The sequence below is a fragment of the Oncorhynchus keta genome, unplaced genomic scaffold (assembly GCF_023373465.1).
Source record: "Oncorhynchus keta strain PuntledgeMale-10-30-2019 unplaced genomic scaffold, Oket_V2 Un_contig_13873_pilon_pilon, whole genome shotgun sequence".
Lineage (NCBI taxonomy): Eukaryota > Metazoa > Chordata > Actinopteri > Salmoniformes > Salmonidae > Oncorhynchus > Oncorhynchus keta.
Window position 1 is genome coordinate 15,114 of NW_026278415.1, and position 27,939 is coordinate 43,052.

A 27,939-nucleotide genomic window follows, 5' to 3' on the forward strand; every position below is an offset into this window, starting at 1 on the left:
GAATTACAATAGGACGGAGTTGGCAATTTGACAGGTCAGGTAAAGAGCTGCAGTAACGACAGGCACTGTGGTTTTGTCAGCTGAGATGAGGAGGTAATGTGTGGTTGTTTATGGACTGAAGTGGACTGAAACTGTTGAGCAGACTACAATATAGAGTGAAGTACAGGAGAGGGGAGGGGAGGGGAGGAGAGGGGAGGAGAAGGGAGGGGAGGGAGGGGAGGGGAGGGGAGGAGTAGGAGAGGGGAGGAGAAGGAGAGTAGGGGAGGAGAAAGAGAGTAGGGGAGGAGAAGGAGAGTAGGGCAGGAGAGGGGAGGAGAGAGGAGGGGAGGAGGGGTGGAGAGGGGAGGGAAGGAGAAGGGAGGGGAGGAGAAGGGAGGGGAGGAGAAGGGAGGGGAGGGGAAGGAAGGAAGGAGAAGGAAGAGAAGAGATGGAGGAGAGGGGAGGGAATATAATGGGGAGTGGAGTACATGGGAGGAGAGGAGGGGAGGGAAAGAGGAGAGGAGAGGGGAGGGGAAAGAGATGGGAGGGAGGGAAGGAAGGAGAGGAGTAGGGCTACAGGGAGTATTATGGGTTGGAGAAGAGGGGAGGGAAGTTGTTTACTCAAACAGATACCCTTCCTCCCTTCTTGTAAGGCACTCAGCCCAACCATACTTTGTGCTGATACGCTTTTCATCAACTTTAAAGGCTGCATTTACACAGGCAGCCCAATTCTGAGATTTTTTTCCGCTAATTGCTCTTTTGACCAATCACATCAGATCTCAATTTCAGAGCTGATCTGAAAAAATATCAGAATTGGGTTGCCTGTGTAAATGCAACCAAAGAAATGAATGAGACGCCATTTTCACAAGTTGGTTTTGTTAATGATAAAAGCCTGTGGTTTTGTTAATGATAAAAGCCTGTGGTTTTGTTAATCATTTAAGCCTGTGGTTTTGTTAATCATTTAAGCCTGTGGTTTTGTTAATGGTATAAGCCTGTGGTTTTGTTACTGATAAAAGCCTGTGGTTTTGTTAATGATAAAAGCCTGTGGTTTTGTTAATGATAAAAGCCTGTGGTTTTGTTAATGGTATAAGCCTGTGGTTTTGTTAATGGTAAAAGCCTGTGGTTTTGTTAATGATAAAAGCCTGTGGTTTTGTTAATGATTAAAGCCTGTGGTTTTGTTAATGATTTAAGCCTGTGGTTTTGTTAATGGTATAAGCCTGTGGTTTTGTTACTGATAAAAGCCTGTGGTTTTGTTAATGATAAAAGCCTGTGGTTTTGTTAATGATTTAAGCCTGTGGTTTTGTTAATGGTATAAGCCTGTGGTTTTGTTAATGGTATAAGCCTGTGGTTTTGTTAATGATAAAAGCCTGTGGTTTTGTTAATGATAAAAGCCTGTGGTTTTGTTAATGATAAAAGCCTGTGGTTTTGTTAATGGTATAAGCCTGTGGTTTTGTTAATGATAAAAGCCTGTGGTTTTGTTAATGATAAAAGCCTGTGGTTTTGTTAATGATATAAGCCTGTGGTTTTGTTAATGATATAAGCCTGTGGTTTTGTTAATGATAAAAGCCTGTGGTTTTGTTAATGATAAAAGCCTGTGGTTTTGTTAATGGTATAAGCCTGTGGTTTTGTTAATGGTATAAGCCTGTGGTTTTGTTATTGATTTAAGCCTGTGGTTTTGTTATTGATTTAAGCCTGTGGTTTTGTTGCTCTCTCTCTCTCTCATACCTCCATCCTTTCTTCCTCTGCTCCTAGCTCCATCCAGTAGGAAACCTGGGGACGCTCTCATCATCTCCGACATCAAGAAGGGCAGCGTGGCTCACAGGTAATTACATCAATCAACCAATCAACCTGCTCACAGGTAAATACATCAATCAACCAATCAACCTGCTCACAGGTAAATACATCAATCAACCAATCAACCTGCTCACAGGTAAATACATCAATCAACCTGCTCACTGGTAAATACATCAATCAACCAATCAACCTGCTCACTGGTAAATACATCAATCAACCTGCTCACAGGTAAATACATCAATCAACCAATCAAACTGCTCACAGGTAAATACATCAATCAACCAATCAACCTGCTCACAGGTAAATACATCAATCAACCTGCTCACAGGTAAATACATCAATCAACCAATCAAACTGCTCACAGGTAAATACATCAATCAACCAATCAACCTGCTCACAGGTAAATACATCAATCAACCAATCAAACTGCTCACAGGTAAATACATCAATCAACCTGCTCACAGGTAAATACATCAATCAACCAATCAACCTGCTCACAGGTAAATACATCAATCAACCTGCTCACAGGTAATTACATCAATCAACCAATCAACCTGCTCACAGGTAAATACATCAATCAACCAATCAACCTGCTCACAGGTAAATACATCAATCAACCTGCTCACAGGTAAATACATCAATCAACCTGCTCACAGGTAATTACATCAATCAACCAATCAACCTGCTCACAGGTAAATACATCAATCAACCTGCTCACAGGTAAATACATCAATCAACCTGCTCACAGGTAAATACATCAATCAACCAATCAACCTGCTCACAGGTAAATACATCAATCAACCTGCTCACAGGTAAATACATCAATCAACCAATCAACCTGCTCACAGGTAAATACATCAATCAACCTGCTCACAGGTAAATACATCAATCAACCAATCAACCTGCTCACAGGTAAATACATCAATCAACCAATCAACCTGCTCACAGGTAAATACATCAATCAACCAATCAACCTGCTCACAGGTAAATACATCAATCAACCTGCTCACAGGTAAATACATCAATCAACCAATCAACCTGCTCACAGGTAAATACATCAATCAACCAATCAACCTGCTCACAGGTAAATACATCAATCAACCTGCTCACAGGTAAATACATCAATCAACCAATCAACCTGCTCACAGGTAATTACATCAATCAACCAATCAACCTGCTCACAGGTAAATACATCAATCAACCTGCTCACAGGTAAATACATCAATCAACCAATCAACCTGCTCACAGAACAGTAAATACATCAATCAACCTGCTCACAGGTAAATACATCAATCAACCAATCAACCTGCTCACAGGTAATTACATCAATCAACCAATCAACCTGCTCACAGGTAAATACATCAATCAACCAATCAACCTGCTCACAGGTAAATACATCAATCAACCAATCAACCTGCTCACAGGTAAATACATCAATCAACCTGCTCACTGGTAAATACATCAATCAACCAATCAACCTGCTCACAGGTAAATACATCAATCAACCAATCAACCTGCTCACAGGTAAATACATCAATCAACCAATCAACCTGCTCACAGGTAATTACATCAATCAACCAATCAACCTGCTCACAGGTAAATACATCAATCAACCTGCTCACAGGTAAATACATCAATCAACCAATCAACCTGCTCACAGGTAAATACATCAATCAACCTGCTCACAGGTAAATACATCAATCAACCAATCAACCTGCTCACAGGTAAATACATCAATCAACCAATCAACCTGCTCACAGGTAAATACATCAATCAACCAATCAACCTGCTCACAGGTAAATACATCAATCAACCTGCTCACAGGTAAATACATCAATCAACCAATCAACCTGCTCACAGGTAAATACATCAATCAACCAATCAACCTGCTCACAGGTAAATACATCAATCAACCTGCTCACAGGTAAATACATCAATCAACCAATCAACCTGCTCACAGGTAAATACATCAATCAACCTGCTCACAGGTAAATACATCAATCAACCAATCAACCTGCTCACAGGTAATTACATCAATCAACCAATCAACCTGCTCACAGGTAAATACATCAATCAACCTGCTCACAGGTAATTACATCAATCAACCAATCAACCTGCTCACAGGTAAATACATCAATCAACCTGCTCACAGGTAAATACATCAATCAACCAATGAACCTGCTCACAGGTAAATACATCAATCAACCAATCAACCTGCTCACAGGTAAATACATCAATCAACCAATCAACCTGCTCACAGGTAAATACATCAATCAACCAATCAACCTGCTCACAGGTAAATACATCAATCAACCAATCAACCTGCTCACAGGTAAATACATCAATCAACCAATCAACCTGCTCACTGGTAAATACATCAATCAACCAATCAACCTGCTCACAGGTAAATACATCAATCAACCTGCTCACAGGTAAATACATCAATCAACCAATCAACCTGCTCACTGGTAAATACATCAATCAACCTGCTCACAGGTAATTACATCAATCAACCAATCAACCTGCTCACAGGTAAATACATCAATCAACCAATCAACCTGCTCACAGGTAAATTATCTGAAAAATACAACATGCGACACAACTTTATTGTCTCAGTGTTGCTCTCCACACCACTCCACTAAACTACACTATGAATGTTGCTCTCCACACCACTCCACTAAACTACACTATGAATGTTGCTCTCCACACCACTACACTAAACTACACTATGAATGTTGCTCTGCACACCACTCCACTAAACTACACTATGAATGTTGCTCTCACACCACTCCACTAAACTACACTATGAATGTTGCTCTCCACACCACTCCACTAAACTACACTATGAATGTTGCTCTCCACACCACTAAACTACACTATGAATGTTGCTCTGCACACCACTCCACTAAACTACACTATGAATGTTGCTCTCCACACCACTCCACTAAACTACACTATGAATGTTGCTCTCCACACCACTCCACTAAACTACACTATGAATGTTGCTCTCCACACCACTCCACTAAACTACACTATGAATGTTGCTCTCCACACCACTCCACTAAACTACACTATGAATGTTGCTCTGCACACCACTCCACTAAACTACACTATGAATGTTGCTCTCCACACCACTCCACTAAACTACACTATGAATGTTGCTCTGCACACCACTCCACTAAACTACACTATGAATGTTGCTCTGCACACCACTCCACTAAACTACACTATGAATGTTGCTCTCCACACCACTCCACTAAACTACACTATGAATGTTGCTCTGCACACCACTCCACTAAACTACACTATGAATGTTGCTCTCCACACCACTAAACTACACTATGAATGTTGCTCTCCACACCACTAAACTACACTATGAATGTTGCTCTCCACACCACTCCACTAAATTACACTATGAATGTTGCTCTCCACACCACTCCACTAAACTACACTATGAACGTTGCTCTGCACACCACACCACTCCACTAAACTACACTATGAATGTTGCTCTCACACCACTCCACTAAACTACACTATGAACGTTGCTCTGCACACCACTCCACTAAACTACACTATGAACGTTGCTCTGCACACCACTCCACTAAACTACACTATGAATGTTGCTCTCCACACCACTCCACTAAACTACACTATGAATGTTGCTCTGCACACCACTCCACTAAACTACACTATGAATGTTGCTCTGCACACAACTCCACTAAACTACACTATGAATGTTGCTCTCCACACCACTCCACTAAACTACACTATGAATGTTGCTCTGCACACAACTCCACTAAACTCCACTATGAATGTTGCTCTGCACACAACTCCACTAAACTACACTATGAATGTTGCTCTCCACACCACTCCACTAAACTACACTATGAATGTTGCTCTGCACACAACTCCACTAAACTACACTATGAATGTTGCTCTCACACCACTCCACTAAACTACACTATGAATGTTGCTCTCCACACAACACCACTAAACTACACTATGAATGTTGCTCTGCACACCACTCCACTAAACTACACTATGAATGTTGCTCTCCACACCACTATACTAAACTACACTATGAATGTTGCTCTGCCCACCACTCCACTAAACTACACTATGAATGTTGCTCTCCACACCACTCTACTAAACTACACTATGAATGTTGCTCTCCACACCACTCCACTAAACTACACTATGAATGTTGCTCTCCACACCACTATACTAAACTACACTATGAATGTTGCTCTGCCCACCACTCCACTAAACTACACTATGAATGTTGCTCTCCACACCACTCTACTAAACTACACTATGAATGTTGCTCTCCACACCACTCCACTAAACTACACTATGAATGTTGCTCTCCACACCACTCTACTAAACTACACTATGAATGTTGCTCTCCACACCACTCCACTAAACAACACTATGGCAGAGTCACATATAAATGTATGTATTTCTGCAGTATAGTATATTGTGTTTGATGCAGTGGATATTAATCAGTGGTTTATGACCGGGCTCTGTGGTCACTCAGCTCTGGGCTGGAAGGGGGATGGGACCCTGCATAAGCTCATCTGCATACTTCCAATTCTCTAGATCAATGCAGATAATGTATTGTTCAGTAGCCAGGCTCTGTGTTCCAATGTTCAGTGGCCAGGCTCCGTGTTCCGATGTTCAGTGGCCAGGCTCCGTGTTCCGATGTTCAGTGGCCAGGCTCCGTGTTCCGATGTTCAGTGGCCAGGCTCCGTGTTCCGATGTTCAGTGGCCAGGCTCCCTGCTCCGTGTTCCGATGTTCAGTTGCCAGGCTCCGTGTTCCGTGTTCAGTGGCCAGGCTCCCTGCTCCGTGTTCCGATGTTCAGTGGCCAGGCTCCCTGCTCCGTGTTCCGATGTTCAGTTGCCAGGCTCCGTGTTCCGTGTTCAGTGGCCAGGCTCCCTGCTCCGTGTTCCGATGTTCAGTGGCCAGGCTCCGTGTTCCGTGTTCAGTGGCCAGGCTCCCTGCTCCGTGTTCCGATGTTCAGTGGCCAGGCTCCGTGTTCCGATGTTCAGTGGCTTGGCTCCCTGCTCCGTGTTCCGATGTTCAGTGGCCAGGCTCCGTGTTCCGTGTTCAGTGGCCAGGCTCCGTGTTCCGATGTTCAGTGGCCAGGCTCCGTGTTCCGGTGTTCAGTGGCCAAGCTCCGTGTTCCGGTGTTCCGATGTTCAGTGGCCAGGCTCCGTGTTCCGTGTTCAGTGGCCAGGCTCCGTGTTCCGGTGTTCAGTGGCCAGGCTCCGTGTTCCGGTGTTCAGTGGCCAGGCTCCGTGTTCCGGTGTTCAGTGACCAGGCTCCGTGTTCCGGTGTTCAGTGGCCAGGCTCCGTGTTCCGGTGTTCAGTGACCAGGCTCCGTGTTCCGGTGTTCAGTGGCCAGGCTCCGTGTTCCGGTGTTCAGTGACCAGGCTCCGTGTTCCGGTGTTCAGTGGCCAGGCTCCGTGTTCCGGTGTTCAGTGGCCAGGCTCCGTGTTCCGGTGTTCAGTGGCCAGGCTCCGTGTTCCGGTGTTCAGTGGCCAGGCTCCGTGTTCTGTGGTACGACCCCAAGGGGCCATTACCCCACATAATAAAAAACACCACGAGACGTCACACACACAATCGTTAGGACACACGTATAAACTGTGATTGAACCTCTCAACTGAAGTGGGCCAGCTTGACGAGTCGCTGGCTAACTAACGGATGATGTCATCTCATTGTGGGAGGCAGCGGACAAGGTTCTTCAATTATATCCCCCAAAATGGAAACTAGACTTTACACAGAGAGAGGGAATTCTCAGCTGGGTGGGGAGGGGTAGAGAGGTAACAGTACACAAATACACATACACACAACCAAACGGCTGTTCACGACTTTACACAGAGAGAGGGAATTCTCAGCTGGGGGAGGGGTAGAGGGGTAGAGGATAGAGGGGTAGAGGGTAGAGGGGTAGCAGTAGCTACAAGTTGTGTGGAGCACACAAATACACACACACGTTACCAAGGCGACGCTGCAATCTGTTTACCACCAGGGCTCTAACTAATTAACCCACATTCTGTCTCTGCCCTCGTTTTGCCAGGCCTTACGCAACCAACACATATGTTTACCTTGGGCTGCGGCCCAATTGGCACCTATTCCCTATGGGCCCTGGTCAAAACTAGGACACTACATAGAGAATAGGGTTCCATTTGGGATACAGATCTGGTAATTATGCTGAGAGGAAGATGAGAGGAATTGGGTTATGCACTAATCAGTGATTATGATTCTCTCCCTGTCAAGGAGAAAGCAGGCACCAGTCCTGTTCTATCTAGGTATTAGTTACCCCTGTCAAGGAGACAGAGACGAGGCACCCAGTCCTGTTATATCTAGGTATTAGTTACCCCTGTCAAGGAGACAGAGGAGAGGCACCCAGTCCTGTTATATCTAGGTATTAGTTACCCCTGTCAAGGAGACAGAGACGAGGCACCCAGTCCTGTTCTATCTAGGTATTAGTTACCCCTGTCAAGGATACAGAGACGAGGCACCCAGTCCTGTTCTATCTAGGTATTAGTTACCCCTGTCAAGGAGACAGAGACGAGGCACCCAGTCCTGTTCTATCTAGGTATTAGTTACCCCTGTCAAGGAGACAGAGACGAGGCACCCAGTCCTGTTCTATCTAGGTATTAGTTACCCCTGTCAAGGAGACAGAGACGAGGCACCCAGTCCTGTTCTATCTAGGTATTAGTTACCCCTGTCAAGGAGACAGAGGAGAGGCACCCAGTCCTGTTCTATCTAGGTATTAGTTACCCCTGTCAAGGAGACAGAGACGAGGCACCCAGTCCTGTTCTATCTAGGTATTAGTTACCCCTGTCAAGGAGACGGCACTGGGGAGTTATGATGTGATTCTAGTTTATATTCTGCTGCTCTATTAGAAGGTATGTTAATAAAACCTTGTCCTATGCTCTTGTACTAGGGTATTTACAGTAACGATGACCTGGCTTTCAGGTAAATTGGGCAGGTGTTGTCCCTTATACCTTTTAGGATTTAGTGATTTTGGACATTAGTAAAAAAAAATATTTTAAAAAACAACAGAGATTATTGGTCATTTTAATAATGAGTTTCTTTCTCTGGATTACATTGGAATATAAAATGTTGTTCCAGAATGAGGAATGAGGACAACTGAACAGTATTCTGCCTCTGTGTTGTCATGGTGAAGGGAGGGAAGGGAGCAAACTGATGACTGCTTGTACTGCATTCCAAATGGCACCCTATTCCCTATGTAGTGCACTATGTTTGATCAAAACCCTATGTTCCCTGTTAACAGGTCTCTGTGAGTCTGCTGGTCACTTCTAAACCCTGGTCTGTGTGTTCCTCTCCCCAGGACTGGGCCTCTGGAGCTGGGGGACAAGCTGCTGGTCACCTCTAAACCCTGGTCTGTGTGTTCCTCTCCCCAGGACTGGGACTCTGGAGCTGGGGGACAAGCTGCTGGTCACCTCTAAACCCTGGTCTGTGTGTTCCTCTCCCCAGGACTGGGACTCTGGAGCTGGGGGACAAGCTGCTGGTCACCTCTAAACCCTGGTCTGCGTGTTCCTCTCCCCAGGACTGGGACTCTGGAGCTGGGGGACAAGCTGCTGGTCACCTCTAAACCCTGGTCTGTGTGTTCCTCTCCCCAGGACTGGGACTCTGGAGCTGGGGGACAAGCTGCTGGTCACCTCTAAACCCTGGTCTGTGTGTTCCTCTCCCCAGGACTGGGACTCTGGAGCTGGGGGACAAGCTGCTGGTCACCTCTAAACCCTGGTCTGTGTGTTCCTCTCCCCAGGACTGGGACTCTGGAGCTGTGGGACAAGCTGCTGGTCACCTCTAAACCCTGGTCTGTGTGTTCCTCTCCCCAGGACTGGGACTCTGGAGCTGGGGGACAAGCTGCTGGTCACCTCTAAACCCTGGTCTGGGTGTTCCTCTCCACAGGACTGGGACTCTGGAGCTGGGGGACAAGCTGCTGGTCACCTCTAAACCCGGGTCTGTGTGTTCCTCTCCACAGGACTGGGACTCTGGAGCTGGGGGACAAGCTGCTGGTCACCTCTAAACCCTGGTCTGTGTGTTCCTCTCCACAGGACTGGGACTCTGGAGCTGGGGGACAAGCTGCTGGCCATCGATAACATCCGGCTGGACAACTGCTCCATGGAAGACGCTGTTCAGATTCTCCAGCAGTGTGAAGAACTGGTCAAGCTCAAGATCCGCAAGGACGAGGACAACTCAGGTAGTGCGTACACACTGGACACACACACACTCACACACACTGGACACACACACACACGCTGGACACACACACACACTGTTAGTCAAAACCACTGTACCAACCTCACTGTTAGTCAAAACTACTGTACCAACCTCTCTGTTAGTCAAAACCACTGAACCAACCTCTCTGTTAGTCAGAACCACTATAACAACCTCTCTGTTAGTCAGAACCACTATAACAACCTCTCTGTTAGTCAAAACCACTGAACCAAGCTCTCTGCTAGTCAAAACCACTGAACCAACCTCTCTGCTAGTCAAAACCACTGAACCAACCTCTCTGTTAGTCAAAACCACTGACCCAACCTCTCTGTTAGTCAAAACCACTGAACCAACCTCTCTGCTAGTCAAAACCACTGAACCAACCTCTCTGTTAGTCAAAACCACTGACCCAACCTCTCTGTTAGTCAAAACCACTGACCCAACCTCTCTGTTAGTCAAAACCACTGAACCAACCTCTCTGTTAGTCAAAACCACTGAACCAACCTCTCTGTTAGTCAAAACCACTGACCCAACCTCTCTGTTAGTCAGAACCACTATACCAACCTCTCTGTTAGTCAGAACCACTGACCCAACCTCTCTGTTAGTCAGAACCACTGAACCAACCTGTCGGTTAGTGAAAACCACTGAACCAACCTCACTGTTAGTCAAAACCACTGACCCAACCTCTCTGTTAGTCAGAACCACTGACCCAACCTCTCTGTTAGTCAGAACCACTGAACCAACCTGTCGGTTAGTGAAAACCACTGACCCAACCTCTCTGTTAGTCAGAACCACTATACCAACCTCTCTGTTAGTCAGAACCACTGACCCAACCTCTCTGTTAGTCAGAACCACTGAACCAACCTCTCTGTTAGTCAAAACCACTGAACCAACCTCTCTGTTAGTCAAAACCACTGACCCAACCTCTCTGTTAGTCAGAACCACTATACCAACCTCTCTGTTAGTCAGAACCACTGACCCAACCTCTCTGTTAGTCAGAACCACTGAACCAACCTGTCGGTTAGTGAAAACCACTGAACCAACCTCACTGTTAGTCAAAACTACTGTACCACCCTCTCTGTTAGTCAAAACCACTGAACCAACCTCTCTGTTAGTCAGAACCACTATAACAACCTCTCTGTTAGTCAGAACCACTATAACAACCTCTCTGTTAGTCAAAACCACTGAACCAACCTCTCTGCTAGTCAAAACCACTGAACCAACCTCTCTGCTAGTCAAAACCACTGAACCAACCTCTCTGTTAGTCAAAACCACTGACCCAACCTCTCTGTTAGTCAAAACCACTGAACCAACCTCTCTGCTAGTCAAAACCACTGAACCAACCTCTCTGTTAGTCAAAACCACTGACCCAACCTCTCTGTTAGTCAAAACCACTGAACCAACCTCTCTGTTAGTCAAAACCACTGACCCAACCTCTATGTTAGGCAGAACCACTATACCAACCTCTCTGTTAGTCAGAACCACTGACCCAACCTCTCTGTTAGTCAGAACCACTGACCCAACCTCTCTGTTAGTCAGAACCACTGAACCAACCTGTCGGTTAGTGAAAACCACTGACCCAACCTCTCTGTTAGTCAAAACCACTGACCCAACCTCTCTGTTAGTCAAAACCACTGAACCAACCTCTCTGTTAGTCAAAACCACTGAACCAACCTCTCTGTTAGTCAAAACCACTGACCCAACCTCTCTGTTAGTCAAAACCACTGACCCAACCTCTCTGTTAGTCAAAACCACTGTCCTTGTTAGATATAATTCACCTGACCAGGCCTGTCATACCTAAAACAGAGCGTGTGAGTTAGCCCTCACTCCAACCCATCTCTACAGCCCTAGGATATCATTATCAATACACATGTTCCTTCTATTTCCAGGAAATGGAATTACATTCATCATTTATCAAAAATAGCGACAGAAATGTAAAAAACAAATGTGGCTTCAATTGCGAGTTGCATTCAATGATTCATTCCTCCCAGTCTTACTGACTGAATGATGGAGTTGATGAGGTCAGTATGATGCCTGACAGGACAGCACATGGTTGATTCATTCCTCCCAGTCTCACTGACTGAATGATGGAGTTGATGAGGTCAGTATGAAGTCTGACAGAACAGCACATGGTTGATTCATTCCTCCCAGTCTCACTGACTGAATGATGGAGTTGATGAGGTCAGTATGAAGTCTGACAGAACAGCACATGGTTGATTCATTCCTCCCAGTCTCACTGACTGAATGATGGAGTTGATGAGGTCAGTATGAAGTCTGACAGAACAGCACATGGTTGATTCATTCCTCCCAGTCTCACTGACTGAATGATGGAGTTGATGAGGTCAGTATGATGTCTGACAGAACAGCACATGATTGATTCATTCCTCCCAGTCTCACTGACTGAATGATGGAGTTGATGAGGTCAGTATGATGTCTGACAGAACAGCACATGATTGATTCATTCCTCCCAGTCTCACTGACTGAATGATGGAGTTGATGAGGTCAGTATGACGTCTGACAGAACAGCACATGGTTGATTCATTCCTCCCAGTCTCACTGACTGAATGATGGAGTTGTTGAGGTCAGTATGAAGTCTGACAGGACAGCACATGGTTGATTCATTCCTCCCAGTCTCACTGACTGAATGATGGAGTTGTTGAGGTCAGTATGATGCCTGACAGGACAGCACATGGTTGATTCATTCCTCCCAGTCTCACTGACTGAATGATGGAGTTGTTGAGGTCAGTATGAAGTCTGACAGGACAGCACATGGTTGATTCATTCCTCCCAGTCTCACTGACTGAATGATGGAGTTGTTGAGGTCAGTATGATGCCTGACAGGACAGCACATGGTTGATTCATTCCTCCCAGTCTCACTGACTGAATGATGGAGTTGATGAGGTCAGTATGAAGTCTGACAGAACAGCACATGGTTGATTCATTCCTCCCAGTCTCACTGACTGAATGATGGAGTTGATGAGGTCAGTATGAAGTCTGACAGAACAGCACATGGTTGATTCATTCCTCCCAGTCTCACTGACTGAATGATGGAGTTGATGAGGTCAGTATGATGCCTGACAGGACAGCACATGGTTGATTCATTCCTCCCAGTCTCACTGACTGAATGATGGAGTTGATGAGGTCAGTATGATGCTTGACAGAACAGCACATGGTTGATTCATTCCTCCCAGTCTCACTGACTGAATGATGGAGTTGATGAGGTCAGTATGATGTCTGACAGAACAGCACATGATTGATTCATTCCTCCCAGTCTCACTGACTGAATGATGGAGTTGATGAGGTCAGTATGACGTCTGACAGAACAGCACATGGAGACAGAGCCAAGCCCCTATGGGCTTGACAGATACTAATTAAGAATGAGTAGAATTTTAAATGTAGAATTAGAACTACAACAGAATGTCTGGGTTTACACAGACAGACCAAATCTCTTTTTTTTTTCCTTCTCACTAATTTGTCTTTTGACCAATCAGATCAGAGCTGAAAAATTATTTTATGTGAAAAGATCTGATGGGATTGGTCAAAAGACGGACCTTCCAAAATAATTGGGCTTCCTGTGTAAACCCAGCCCACTGGAGATTACACAGTCCTGCCCACCACACCGTTTCCTGAAAGAGTATTCTCAGTTCCCCTTAACCTATTGCAATGCAGCAGGAGACCCCACCACGGCCAATCATCACAGAGCTATTACTCTGTACGCATATTAGGCTTAGATTAGTTTAATTGGAACAAATGAAACGCTTTGTTTGTTCAATCAGACCATTTAACAACCAACGCGTCCCCACGGCGACGTGATGAACCAATCGGCTCACAGAGGGGGGGTGTGGGGGGGGGGGATTCAAACTGACATCAGACATCCATGTTTACTGATTCATCTGTTTCCATGTCTCTCAAATGGCCCCCTATTCCCTATAGGCCCTGGTCAAAAGTAGTGCACTAGAAAGGGGAAAAGGGGGGTGTAATTTGGGATGCGCACTATGTGTCTAGTGTCTGTTTGGTTCCGTTAGTTATTTGTTTGAACGAGGAACTAAATATTTCTAATTGAAGTTGTAATGAAACAGAGATAATCAGGTTCCAGGACTCACTTCACTGTTATTACTAATGTAGTCAGAGTGTTTAAACAACACACACACACACACACACACACACACACACACACACACACACACACACACACACACACACACACACACACACACACACACACACACACACACACACACACACACACACACACACACACACACCATTTAAACAACACTTCCCATATTAATGTGTTGCAGGCAGAGTGTATCTGTCACTTTAGCTACAGGCTCCTCCCACCACCCATAGTCACTGGGAGGAGAGTTAAGGGTTTCTCCTCCTGGCTCCTCCCACCACCCATAGTCACTGGGAGGAGAGTTAAGGGTTTCTCCTCCTGGCTCCTCCCACCACCCATAGTCACTGGGAGGAGAGTTAAGGGTTTCTCCTCCTGGCTCCTCCCACCACCCATAGTCACTGGGAGGAGAGTTAAGGGTTTCTCCTCCTGGCTCCTCCCACCACCCATAGTCACTGGGAGGAGAGTTAAGGGTTTCTCCTCCTGGCTCCTCCCACCACCCATAGTCACTGGGAGGAGAGTTAAGGGTTTCTCCTCCTGGCTCCTCCCACCACCCATAGTCACTGGGAGGAGAGTAAAGGGTTTCTCCTCCTGGCTCCTCCCACCACCCATAGTCACTGGGAGGAGAGTTAAGGGTTTCTCCTCTGGCTCCTCCCACCACCCATAGTCACTGGGAGGAGAGTAAAGGGTTTCTCCTCCTGGCTCCTCCCACCACCCATAGTCACTGGGAGGAGAGTTAAGGGTTTCTCCTCTGGCTCCTCCCACCACCCATAGTCACTGGGAGGAGAGTTAAGGGTTTCTCCTCCTGGCTCCTCCCACCACCCATAGTCACTGGGAGGAGAGTTAAGGGTTTCTCCTCCTGGCTCCTCCCACCACCCATAGTCACTGGGTGGAGAGTTAAGGGTTTCTCCTCCTGGCTCCTCCCACCACCCACAGTCACTGGGAGGAGAGTTAAGGGTTTCTCCTCCTGGCTCCTCCCACCACCCATAGTCACTGGGATGAGAGTTAAGGGTTTCTCCTCCTGGCTCCTCCCACCACCCATAGTCACTGGGAGGAGAGTTAAGGGTTCTCCTCCAGGCTCCTCCCACCACACATAGTCACTGGGAGGAGAGTTAAGGGTTTCTCCTCTGGCTCCTCCCACCACCCATAGTCACTGGGAGGAGAGTTAAGGGTTTTTCCTCCTGGCTCCTCCCACCACCCATAGTCACTGGGAGGAGAGTTAAGGGTTTTTCCTCCTGGCTCCTCCCACCACCCATAGTCACTGGGAGGAGAGTTAAGGGGTTCTCCTCTGGCTCCCCTCATTCCAGGCTTGGCCGGTGTAGGCCGTCATTGTAAAACAGAATTAAACTTAAACTGACTTGCCTAGTTAAATAAATGTTAAATAAAATATCCAAATGAAATCCTACTAAATGATAATGAATAAGAGATCAGATCCTGGTTCAGCACTCGTACTCTGAGATGCTTTGAGGAAACAGGCCTGGTCGGCTTTCAACAGAGGAAACATCTTCATGTGTTTTATTAACCAATATTCAACTCTCCAAGTAGCGGTGAAAAACATGAAGTAGTTAAACCAAGTAGGGATTGTAGATTCGTTCTACATTATTCAGACGCTCAGCCGGTTCTTCTTCCTCAGAGAGTCTCCAGCTCTCAGCAGCTGCTCTGATCTGATCTGTATGTGTGAGGAAACTGTAGCATAGACCCTCTGATCTGTATGTGTGAGGAAACTGTAGCGTAGACCCTCTGATCTGATCTGTATGTGTGAGGAAACTGTAGCGGAGACCCTCTGATCTGATCTGTATGTGTAGCGTAGACCCTCTGATCTGATCTGTATGTGTGAGGAAACTGTAGCGTAGACCCTCTGATCTGATCTGTATGTGTGAGGAAACTGTAGTGTAGACCCTCTGATCTGATCTGTATGTGTAGCGTAGACCCTCTGATCTGATCTGTATGTGTGAGGAAACTGTAGTGTAGACCCTCTGATCTGATCTGTATGTGTAGCGTAGACCCTCTGATCTGTATGTGTGAGGAAACTGTAGCGTAGACCCTCTGATCTGATCTGTATGTGTAGCGTAGACCCTCTGATCTGTATGTGTGAGGAAACTGTAGCGTAGACCCTCTGATCTGATCTGTATGTGTAGCGTAGACCCTCTGATCTGATCTGTATGTGTAGCGTAGACCCTCTGATCTGATCTGTATGTGTAGCGTAGACCCTCTGATCTGATCTGTATGTGTAGCGTAGACCCTCTGATCTGATCTGTATGTGTAGCGTAGACCCTCTGATCTGATCTGTATGTGTAGCGTAGACCCTCTGATCTGATCTGTATGTGTAGCGTAGACCCTCTGATCTGATCTGTATGTGTAGCGTAGACCCTCTAATCTGATCTGTATGTGTGAGGAAACTGTAGCGTAGACCCTCTGATCTGATCTGTATGTGTAGCGTAGACCCTCTGATCTGATCTGTATGTGTAGCGTAGACCCTCTAATCTGATCTGTATGTGTGAGGAAACTGTAGCGTAGACCCTCTGATCTGATCTGTATGTGTAGCGTAGACCCTCTGATCTGATCTGTATGTGTAGCGTAGACCCTCTGATCTGATCTGTATGTGTAGCGTAGACCCTCTGATCTGATCTGTATGTGTAGCGTAGACCCTCTGATCTGATCTGTATGTGTGAGGAAACTCTGAGTTTCAAATGAGCAGGGCTTTTCTTTTAACGTTCCTGGTCTGATGGAGAGGAACTCACAGCTGGGCTACAGTCCGTCTAAAGTGGGATGCCCTCTCAACACGGAGAGATAGTTCTCCACTCCCTCTCTATCTAGGTCTCTCTCTCTCTCTCTCTCTCTCTCTCTCTCTCTCTCTCTAGCTCCTTCCTCTCTCTCTCTCTCTCTCTCTCTCTCTCTCTCTCTCTCTCTCTCTCTCTCTCTCTCTAGCTCCTTCCTCTCTCTCTCTCTCTCTCTCTCTATCTCTCTCTCTCTCTAGCTCCTTCCTCTCTCTCTAGGTCCTTCCTCTCTCTCTAGGTCCTCTCTCTCTCTAGGTCCTCTCTCTCTCTCTCTCTCTCTCTCTCTAGGTCCTCTCTCTCTCTCTAGGTCCTCTCTCTCTAGGTCCTCTCTCTCTCTCTAGGTCCTCTCTCTCTCTCTAGGTCCTCTCTCTCTCTAGGTCTCTCTCTCTCTCTTGGTCCTCTCACTCTCTCTCGGTCCTTCCCCTCGCTCTCTATGTCCCCTCTCTCTCTCTAGGTCCTCTCTCTCTCTCTAGGTCCTTCCTCTCTCTCTAGGTCCTCTCTCTCTCTAGGTCCTCTCTCTCTCTTTTGGTCCTCTCACTCTCTCTAGGTCCTCCCTCTCTCTCTAGGTCCTTCCTCTCGCTCTCTATGTCCCCTCTCTCTCTCTAGGTCCTAGCTCTACACTGTTAGCTCTCCTCTCGCTCTCTATGTCCCCTCTCTCTCTCTCTATGTTCCCTCTCTCTCTCTAGGTCCTCTCTCTCTCTCTAGGTCCTTCCTCTCTCTCTAGGTCCTCTCTCTCTCTAGGTCCTCTCTCTCTCTTTTGGTCCTCTCACTCTCTCTAGGTCCTCCCTGTCCTAGCTCTACACTGTTATCTAGCTCTACACTGTTATCTAGCTCTACACTGTTATCTAGCTCTACACTGTTATCTAGCTCTACTCTGTTATCTAGCTCTACACTGTTATCTAGCTCTACACTGTTATCTAGCTCTACTCTGTTATCTAGCTCTATACTGTTATCTAGCTCTATACTGTTATCTAGCTCTACTCTGTTATCTAGCTCTACACTGTTATCTAGCTCTACTCTGTTATCTAGCTCTACACTGTTATCTAGCTCTACTCTGTTATCTAGCTCTACACTGTTATCTAGCTCCACTCTGTTATCTAGCTCTACACTGTTATCTAGCTCTATACTGTTATCTAGCTCTATACTGTTATCTAGCTCTACACTGTTATCTAGCTCTACACTGTTATCTAGCTCTATACTGTTATCTAGCTCTACACTGTTATCTAGCTCTACACTGTTATCTAGCTCTACACTGTTATCTAGCTCTACTCTGTTATCTAGCTCTATACTGTTATCTAGCTTGGAGCTGTTATCTAGCTCTACTCTGTTATCTAGCTCTACACTGTTATCTAGCTCTACACTGTTATCTAGCTTGGAGCTGTTATCTAGCTTGGAGCTGTTATCTAGCTCTACACTGTTATCTAGCTCCACACTGTTATCTAGCTCTACACTGTTATCTAGCTCTACACTGTTATCTAGCTCTACCCTGTTATCTAGCTCTACACTGTTATCTAGCTCTACACTGTTATCTAGCTCTACCCTGTTATCTAGCTCTACACTGTTATCTAGCTCTACACTGTTATCTAGCTCTACTCTGTTATCTAGCTCTACACTGTTATCTAGCTCCACTCTGTTATCTAGCTTGGAGCTGTTATCTAGCTTGGAGCTGTTATCTAGCTCTACACTGTTATCTAGCTCTACTCTGTTATCTAGCTCTACACTGTTATCTATCTCCACTCTGTTATCTAGCTCTACACTGTTATCTAGCTCTACTCTGTTATCTAGCTCTACACTGTTATCTAGCTCTACTCTGTTATCTAGCTCTACACTGTTATCTAGCTCCACTCTGTTATCTAGCTTGGAGCTGTTATCTATCTGGAGCTGTTATCTAGCTCTACACTGTTATCTAGCTCTACTCTGTTATCTAGCTCTACACTGTTATCTATCTCCATGCTGTCGTACAGTGAGCTGTTATCTATCTCCATGCTGTCGTACAGTGAGCTGTTATCTATCTCCATGCTGTCGTACAGTGAGCTGTTATCTATCTCCATGCTGTCGTACAGTGAGCTGTTATCTATCTCCATGCTGTCGTACAGTGAGCTGTTATCTATCTCCATGCTGTCGTACAGTGAGCTGTTATCTATCTCCATGCTGTCGTACAGTGAGCTGTTATCTATCTCCATGCTGTCGTACAGTGAGCTGTTATCTATCTCCATGCTGTCGTACAGTGAGCTGTTATCTATCTCCATGCTGTCGTACAGTGAGCTGTTATCTATCTCCATGCTGTCGTACAGTGAGCTGTTATCTATCTCCATGCTGTCGTACAGTGAGCTGTTATCTATCTCCATGCTGTCGTACAGTGAGCCGTTATCTATCTCCATGCTGTCGTACAGTGAGCCGTTATCTATCTCCATGCTGTCGTACAGTGAGCCGTTATCTATCTCCATGCTGTCGTACAGTGAGCCGTTATCTATCTCCATGCTGTCGTACAGTGAGCTGTTATCTATCTCCATGCTGTCGTACAGTGAGCCGTTATCTATCTCCATGCTGTCGTACAGTGAGCTGTTATCTATCTCCATGCTGTCGTACAGTGAGCTGTTATCTATCTCCATGCTGTCGTACAGTGAGCTGTTATCTATCTCCATGCTGTCGTACAGTGAGCTGTTATCTATCTCCATGCTGTCGTACAGTGAGCTGTTATCTATCTCCATGCTGTCGTACAGTGAGCTGTTATCTATCTCCATGCTGTCGTACAGTGAGCTGTTATCTATCTCCATGCTGTCGTACAGTGAGCTGTTATCTATCTCCATGCTGTCGTACAGTGAGCTGTTATCTATCTCCATGCTGTCGTACAGTGAGCTGTTATCTATCTCCATGCTGTTGTACAGTGAGCTGTTATCTATCTCCATGCTGTCGTACAGTGAGCTGTTATCTATCTCCATGCTGTCGTACAGTGAGCTGTTATCTATCTCCATGCTGTCGTACAGTGAGCTGTTATCTATCACCATGCTGTCGTACAGTGAGCTGTTATCTATCTCCATGCTGTCGTACAGTGAGCTGTTATCTATCTCCATGCTGTCGTACAGTGAGCTGTTATCTATCTCCATGCTGTCGTACAGTGAGCTGTTATCTATCTCCATGCTGTCGTACAGTGAGCTGTTATCTATCTCCATGCTGTCGTACAGTGAGCTGTTATCTATCTCCATGCTGTCGTACAGTGAGCTGTTATCTATCTCCATGCTGTCGTACAGTGAGCTGTTATCTATCTCCATGCTGTCGTACAGTGAGCTGTTATCTATCTCCATGCTGTCGTACAGTGAGCTGTTATCTAATCTCCATGCTGTCGTACAGTGAGCTGTTATCTATCTCCATGCTGTCGTACAGTGAGCTGTTATCTATCTCCATGCTGTCGTACAGTGAGCTGTTATCTATCTCCATGCTGTCGTACAGTGAGCTCCAAAAGGACCCTTGTTGTTGTTCTGGCACTTTGTATTTGAAATGATATGAGATTCATTCAAGACTGTCCGTAACCATGGTAACATCCACATGAATGTAGAAGTGTTTAGGCAACATATTCTATTCTTATTTATACAATTAAAGTGACTCCAAAAAATGACACAATGCATTTATTTACCATTCATTTATACTGGGCACAAAATAATCTGAATCACAACCAAAACAAACAGCAAATGCATCCAACCAATTTGAGGCACAAGCTTGATGTTGTCGTTGCTATGGATACGGGACTAAATGCTTAACTTTTTACTACTTCCGTTAATAGTGAAATTGTCCCGATACTTTTGGTCCCTTAAAATGGGGGATTATGTACAAAAAATGCTGTAATTTCTAAATGGTTCTAACCCTATATGGTCTATAGTCTTAACCCTGGTCTTAACCCTGGCCCTAACCCTGACCCTAACCCTGGCCCTAACCTGATCTTAACCCTGGTCCTAACCCTATATGGTCTATGGTCTTAACCCTGGTCTTAACCCTGGTCCTAACCCAGCCCTAACCCTGGTCCTAATCCTGGTCTTAACCCTGGTCCTAACCCTGGCCCTAACCCTGGTCTTAACCCTGGTCCTAACCCTATATGGTCTATGGTCTTAACCCTGGTCTTAACCCTGGCCTTAACCCTGGTCTTAACCCTGACCCTAACCCTGGTCTTAACCCTGGTCCTAACCCTATATGGTCTATGGTCTTAACCCTGACCCTAACCCTGGTCTTAACCCTGACCCTAACCCTGGTCTTAACCCTGACCCTAACCCTGACCCTAACCCTGGTCCTAACCCTGGCCCTAACCCTGGTCTTAAACCAGGTCTTAACCCTGGCCCTAACCCTGGTCTTAACCCTGGCCCTAACCCTGGTCCTAAACCTGGCCCTAACCCTGGTCTTAAACCTGGTCTTAACCCTGGTCCTAACCCTGGTCTTAAACCTGGTCCTAACCCTGGCCCTAACCCTGGTCTTAAACCTGGTCCTAACCCTGGTCTTAACCCTGGCCCTAACCCTGACCCTAACCCTGGTCTTAACCCTGACCCTAACCCTGACCCTAACCCTGGTCTTAACCCTGGCCCTAACCCTGGTCTTAAACCTGGTCTTAACCCTGGTCTTAACCCTGACCCTAACCCTGGTCTTAACCCTGACCCTAACCCTGGTCCTAACCCTGGCCCTAACCCTGGTCCTAACCCTGGTCTTAAACCTGGTCTTAACCCTGGCCCTAACCCTGGTCCTAAACCTGGCCCTAACCCTGGTCTTAAACCTGGTCTTAACCCTGGTCCTAACCCTGGTCTTAAACCTGGTCCTAACCCTGGCCCTAACCCTGGTCTTAAACCTGGTCCTAACCCTGACCCTAACCCTGGTCTTAACCCTGGCCCTAACCCTGGTCTTAACCCTGGCCCTAACCCTGGTCCTAAACCTGGCCCTAACCCTGGTCTTAAACCTGGTCTTAACCCTGGTCCTAACCCTGGTCTTAAACCTGGTCCTAACCCTGGCCCTAACCCTGGTCTTAAACCTGGTCCTAACCCTGGTCTTAACCCTGACCCTAACCCTGGTCTTAACCCTGACCCTAACCCTGACCCTAACCCTGGTCTTAACCCTGGCCCTAACCCTGGTCTTAAACCTGGTCTTAACCCTGGTCGTAACCCTGGCCCTAACCCTGACCCTAACCCTGGTATTAACCCTGACCCTAACCCTGGTCTTAACCCTGGTCCTAACCCTGGCCTTAACCCTGGTCCTAACCCTGACCCTGGTCCTAACCCTGGTCCTAACCCTGGTCCTAACCCTGGCCCTAACCCTGACCCTAACCATGGTATTAACCCTGGTCCTAACCCTGGTCCTAACCCTGACCAGTGCTTGTCCCAGCATGGGGACAGAGTTGTAAAGCCAAGGGACGGAGGTAGACACTGTGCTGTCCTGTGTTCCAGACGAACAGGAGCTGTCTGGATCCATCATCTACACGGTGGAGCTGAAGAGATATGGAGGTCCGCTGGGGATCACCATCTCAGGCACAGAGGAGCCCTTTGACCCCATCGTCATCTCCAGCCTCACCAAGGGAGGACTGGCCGAGAGGTGAGAGAGCTGGGGGGTGTGGGTAGCTGGTAGAGACAGGGGACAGGGCAATGGGGAGTGGGTAGCTGGTAGAGACAGGGGACTGGGGTGTGGGTAGCTGGTAGAGACAGGGGAATGGGGTGTGGGTAGCTGGTAGAGACAGGGGACTGGGGTGTGGGTAGCTGGTAGAGACAGGGGACAGGGCAATGGGGTGTGGGTAGCTGGTAGAGACAGGGGACAGGGCAATGGGGAGTGGGTAGCTGGTAGAGACAGGGGACAGGGCAATGGGGAGTGGGTAGCTGGTAGAGACAAGGCAATGGGGTGTGGGTAGCTGGTAGTGACAGGGGACTGGGGTGTGGGTAGCTGGTAGAGACAGGGGACAGGGCAATGGGGAGTGGGTAGCTGGTAGTGACAGGGGACATGGGACTGGGGTGTGGGTAGCTGGTAGTGACAGGGGACAGGGCAATGGGGAGTGGGTAGCTGGTAGAGACAAGGCAATGGGGTGTGGGTAGCTGGTAGAGACAGGGGACTGGGGTGTGGGTAGCTGGTAGAGACAGGGGACTGGGGTGTGGGTAGCTGGTAGTGACAGGGGACTGGGGTGTGGGTAGCTGGTAGAGACAGGGGACTGGGGTGTGGGTAGCTGGTAGTGACAGGGGACTGGGGTGTGGGTAGCTGGTAGAGACAGGGGACTGGGGTGTGGGTAGCTGGTAGTGACAGGGGAATGGGGTGTGGGTAGCTGGTAGTGACAGGGGACTGGGGTGTGGGTAGCTGGTAGAGACAGGGGACTGGGGTGTGGGTAGCTGGTAGTGACAGGGGACTGGGGTGTGGGTAGCTGGTAGTGACAGGGGAATGGGGTGTGGGTAGCTGGTAGTGACAGGGGACAGGGAATGGGGTGTGGGTAGCTGGTAGTGACAGGGGACTGGGGTGTGGGTAGCTGGTAGAGACAGGGGACTGGGGTGTGGGTAGCTGGTAGTGACAGGGGACTGGGGTGTGGGTAGCTGGTAGTGACAGGGGACTGGGGTGTGGGTAGTTGGTAGAGACAGGGGACTGGGGTGTGGGTAGCTGGTAGAGACAGGGGACTGGGGTGTGGGTAGCTGGTAGTGACAGGGGACTGGGGTGTGGGTAGCTGGTAGTGACAGGGGACTGGGGTGTGGGTAGCTGGTAGTGACAGGGGACAGGGGTGTGGGTAGCTGGTAGTGACAGGGGACTGGGGTGTGGGTAGCTGGTAGTGACAGGGGACTGGGGTGTGGGTAGCTGGTAGTGACAGGGGACTGGGGTGTGGGTAGCTGGTAGTGACAGGGGACTGGGGTGTGGGTAGCTGGTAGTGACAGGGGACTGGGGTGTGGGTAGCTGGTAGTGACAGGGGACTGGGGTGTGGGTAGCTGGTAGTGACAGGGGACTGGGTTGTGGGTAGCTGGTAGTGACAGGGGACTGGGGTGTGGGTAGCTGGTAGTGACAGGGGACTGGGGTGTGGGTAGCTGGTAGTGACAGGGGACTGGGGTGTGGGTAGCTGGTAGTGACAGGGGACTGGGGTGTGGGTAGCTGGTAGTGACAGGGGACTGGGGTGTGGGTAGCTGGTAGTGACAGGGGACTGGGGTGTGGGTAGCTGGTAGTGACAGGGGACTGGGGTGTGGGTAGCTGGTAGTGACAGGGGACTGGGGTGTGGGTAGCTGGTAGTGACAGGGGACTGGGGTGTGGGTAGCTGGTAGTGACAGGGGACTGGGGTGTGGGTAGCTGGTAGTGACAGGGGACTGGGGTGTGGGTAGCTGGTAGTGACAGGGGACAGGGGTGTGGGTAGCTGGTAGTGACAGGGGACTGGGGTGTGGGTAGCTGGTAGTGACAGGGGACTGGGTTGTGGGTAGCTGGTAGTGACAGGGGACTGGGGTGTGGGTAGCTGGTAGTGACAGGGGACAGGGGTGTGGGTAGCTGGTAGTGACAGGGGACTGGGGTGTGGGTAGCTGGTAGTGACAGGGGACTGGGGTGTGGGTAGCTGGTAGTGACAGGGGACATGGGGTGTGGGTAGCTGGTAGAGACAGGGGACATGGGGTGTGGGTAGCTGGTAGAGACAGGGGACATGGGGTGTGGGTAGCTGGTAGTGACAGGGGACTGGGGTGTGGGTAGCTGGTAGTGACAGGGGACATGGGGTGTGGGTAGCTGGTAGAGACAGGGGACATGGGGTGTGGGTAGCTGGTAGAGACAGGGGACATGGGGTGTGGGTAGCTGGTAGAGACAGGGGACTGGGGTGTGGGTAGCTGGTAGAGACAGGGGACTGGGGTGTGGGTAGCTGGTAGAGACAGGGGACATGGGGTGTGGGTAGCTGGTAGTGACAGGGGACTGGGGTGTGGGTAGCTGGTAGTGACAGGGGACTGGGGTGTGGGTAGCTGGTAGTGACAGGGGACTGGGGTGTGGGTAGCTGGTAGTGACAGGGGACTGGGGTGTGGGTAGCTGGTAGTGACAGGGGACTGGGTTGTGGGTAGCTGGTAGTGACAGGGGACTGGGGTGTGGGTAGCTGGTAGAGACAGGGGACATGGGGTGTGGGTAGCTGGTAGTGACAGGGGACTGGGGTGTGGGTAGCTGGTAGTGACAGGGGACTGGGGTGTGGGTAGCTGGTAGTGACAGGGGACTGGGGTGTGGGTAGCTGGTAGTGACAGGGGACTGGGGTGTGGGTAGCTGGTAGTGACAGGGGACTGGGTTGTGGGTAGCTGGTAGTGACAGGGGACTGGGGTGTGGGTAGCTGGTAGTGACAGGGGACTGGGGTGTGGGTAGCTGGTAGAGACAGGGGACTGGGGTGTGGGTAGCTGGTAGTGACAGGGGAATGGGGTGTGGGTAGCTGGTAGAGACAGGGGACTGGGGTGTGGGTAGCTGGTAGTGACAGGGGACAGGGGACTGGGTTGTGGGTAGCTGGTAGTGACAGGGGACTGGGGTGTGGGTAGCTGGTAGTGACAGGGGACTGGGGTGTGGGTAGCTGGTAGAGACAGGGGACTGGGGTGTGGGTAGCTGGTAGAGACAGGGGACTGGGTTGTGGGTAGCTGGTAGTGACAGGGGACTGGGTTGTGGGTAGCTGGTAGTGACAGGGGACTGGGTTGTGGGTAGCTGGTAGTGACAGGGGACTGGGTTGTGGGTAGCTGGTAGTGACAGGGGACTGGGGTGTGGGTAGCTGGTAGTGACAGGGGACTGGGGTGTGGGTAGCTGGTAGAGACAGGGGACTGGGGTGTGGGTAGCTGGTAGTGACAGGGGACTGGGGTGTGGGTAGCTGGTAGAGACAGGGGACTGGGGTGTGGGTAGCTGGTAGTGACAGGGGAATGGGGTGTGGGTAGCTGGTAGTGACAGGGGACTGGGGTGTGGGTAGCTGGTAGTGACAGGGGACTGGGGTGTGGGTAGCTGGTAGAGACAGGGGACTGGGGTGTGGGTAGCTGGTAGAGACAGGGGACTGGGGTGTGGGTAGCTGGTAGAGACAGGGGACTGGGGTGTGGGTAGCTGGTAGTGACAGGGGACTGGGGTGTGGGTAGCTGGTAGAGACAGGGGACTGGGGTGTGGGTAGCTGGTAGAGACAGGGGACTGGGGTGTGGGTAGCTGGTAGAGACAGGGGACTGGGGTGTGGGTAGCTGGTAGAGACAGGGGACTGGGGTGTGGGTAGCTGGTAGAGACAGGGGACTGGGGTGTGGGTAGCTGGTAGAGACAGGGGACTGGGGTGTGGGTAGCTGGTAGAGACAGGGGACTGGGGTGTGGGTAGCTGGTAGTGACAGGGGACAGGGGTGTGGGTAGCTGGTAGAGACAGGGGACTGGGGTGTGGGTAGCTGGTAGAGACAGGGGACTGGGGTGTGGGTAGCTGGTAGTGACAGGGGACTGGGGTGTGGGTAGCTGGTAGAGACAGGGGACTGGGGTGTGGGTAGCTGGTAGAGACAGGGGACTGGGGTGTGGGTAGCTGGTAGAGACAGGGGACTGGGGTGTGGGTAGCTGGTAGAGACAGGGGACTGGGGTGTGGGTAGCTGGTAGAGACAGGGGACTGGGGTGTGGGTAGCTGGTAGAGACAGGGGACTGGGGTGTGGGTAGCTGGTAGTGACAGGGGACTGGGGTGTGGGTAGCTGGTAGAGACAGGGGACTGGGGTGTGGGTAGCTGGTAGAGACAGGGGACTGGGGTGTGGGTAGCTGGTAGTGACAGGGGACAGGGGTGTGGGTAGCTGGTAGAGACAGGGGACTGGGGTGTGGGTAGCTGGTAGAGACAGGGGACTGGGGTGTGGGTAGCTGGTAGAGACAGGGGACTGGGGTGTGGGTAGCTGGTAGAGACAGGGGACTGGGGTGTGGGTAGCTGGTAGAGACAGGGGACTGGGGTGTGGGTAGCTGGTAGAGACAGGGGACTGGGGTGTGGGTAGCTGGTAGTGACAGGGGACTGGGGTGTGGGTAGCTGGTAGTGACAGGGGACTGGGGTGTGGGTAGCTGGTAGTGACATGGGACTGGGGTGTGGGTAGCTGGTAGTGACATGGGACTGGGGTGTGGGTAGCTGGTAGTGACAGGGGACTGGGGTGTGGGTAGCTGGTAGTGACATGGGACTGGGTTGTGGGTAGCTGGTAGTGACAGGGGACTGGGGTGTGGGTAGCTGGTAGAGACAGGGGACAGGATGGAAGATGACAGACAGAGAAAGAGATCCTACCCTCTCTCCTGCTCGCTCCCTCCCTCCCTCCCTCCCTCCCTCCCTCCCTCCCTCCCTCCCTCCCTCCCTCCCTCCCTCCCTTCCTCCATCCCTCTCTCTTGCCCTCCCTCTCTCTCTCTCCCCCTCCCTCTTGCCCTCCCTCCCTCCCTCCCTCTCTCCCCCTCCCTCCCTCCCTCTCTCCCTCCCTCCCTCCCTCCCTCCCTCCCTCCCTCGGTGGTGCTGGGTAGAACTGACGGACACCCTGGGGAGGTTTGGATAGCTCAGGCAGACGCCAGACCAGCTGGTCTGAGGACAGAAAATGTGTTTGGCTCAGTAGGATAAAGAGTTGAGGTTTCTGGGGGGCGTTAATCTGACAGATCATTTTGTTGCCACTCTCTTTGCACACAGAGCGAAGGCCTCTTCTCCTGGGTCATGTTCAGCAGAACACACTGTAGCCAGATAATGTGCTATTGGTAGTACATCCCCGGGTTCATAACGTTTGCTCCCTAATGAACACTACCCTGGTGTTTCTCTGTGTGTAGGACGGGAGCGATCCACATCGGGGACAGTATCCTATTGGTAGTACATCCCTAATGAACACTACCCTGGTGTTTCTCTGTGTGTAGGACGGGAGCGATCCACATCGGAGACAGGATCCTATTGGTAGTACATCCCTAATGAACACTACCCTGGTGTTTCTCTGTGTGTAGGACGGGAGCGATCCACATCGGAGACAGGATCCTTGCCATCAACTGTAACAGTCTGAAGGGTAAACCACTGAGTGAAGCCATCCACCTGCTGCAGATGGCTGGAGAGTCTGTCACACTGAAGATCAAGAAACAGGGAGACT

General features: G+C 49.2%; 1 protein-coding gene and 1 long non-coding RNA gene across 2 annotated transcripts; one reads left to right on the plus strand and one right to left on the minus strand.

Moving 5' to 3' along the window:
* Window positions 1-566: 566 nt before the first annotated feature.
* On the plus strand, window positions 567-27,939 carry LOC127918271 (glutamate receptor-interacting protein 1-like; the record flags this gene model as incomplete). The annotated part of the gene is made up of 5 exons (XM_052501573.1): window positions 567-570; window positions 1,732-1,801; window positions 9,862-10,007; window positions 22,336-22,480; window positions 27,800-27,939. Coding segments are annotated over exons 1-5 (505 nt in total), but the record flags the coding sequence as incomplete, so codon positions are not given.
* LOC127918270 (uncharacterized) lies at window positions 9,044-9,841 on the minus strand. The gene is made up of 3 exons (XR_008099643.1): window positions 9,609-9,841; window positions 9,390-9,535; window positions 9,044-9,316 (listed from the first exon to the last, which is right to left on the minus strand). It is a non-coding gene; the product is annotated as an uncharacterized LOC127918270 (long non-coding RNA).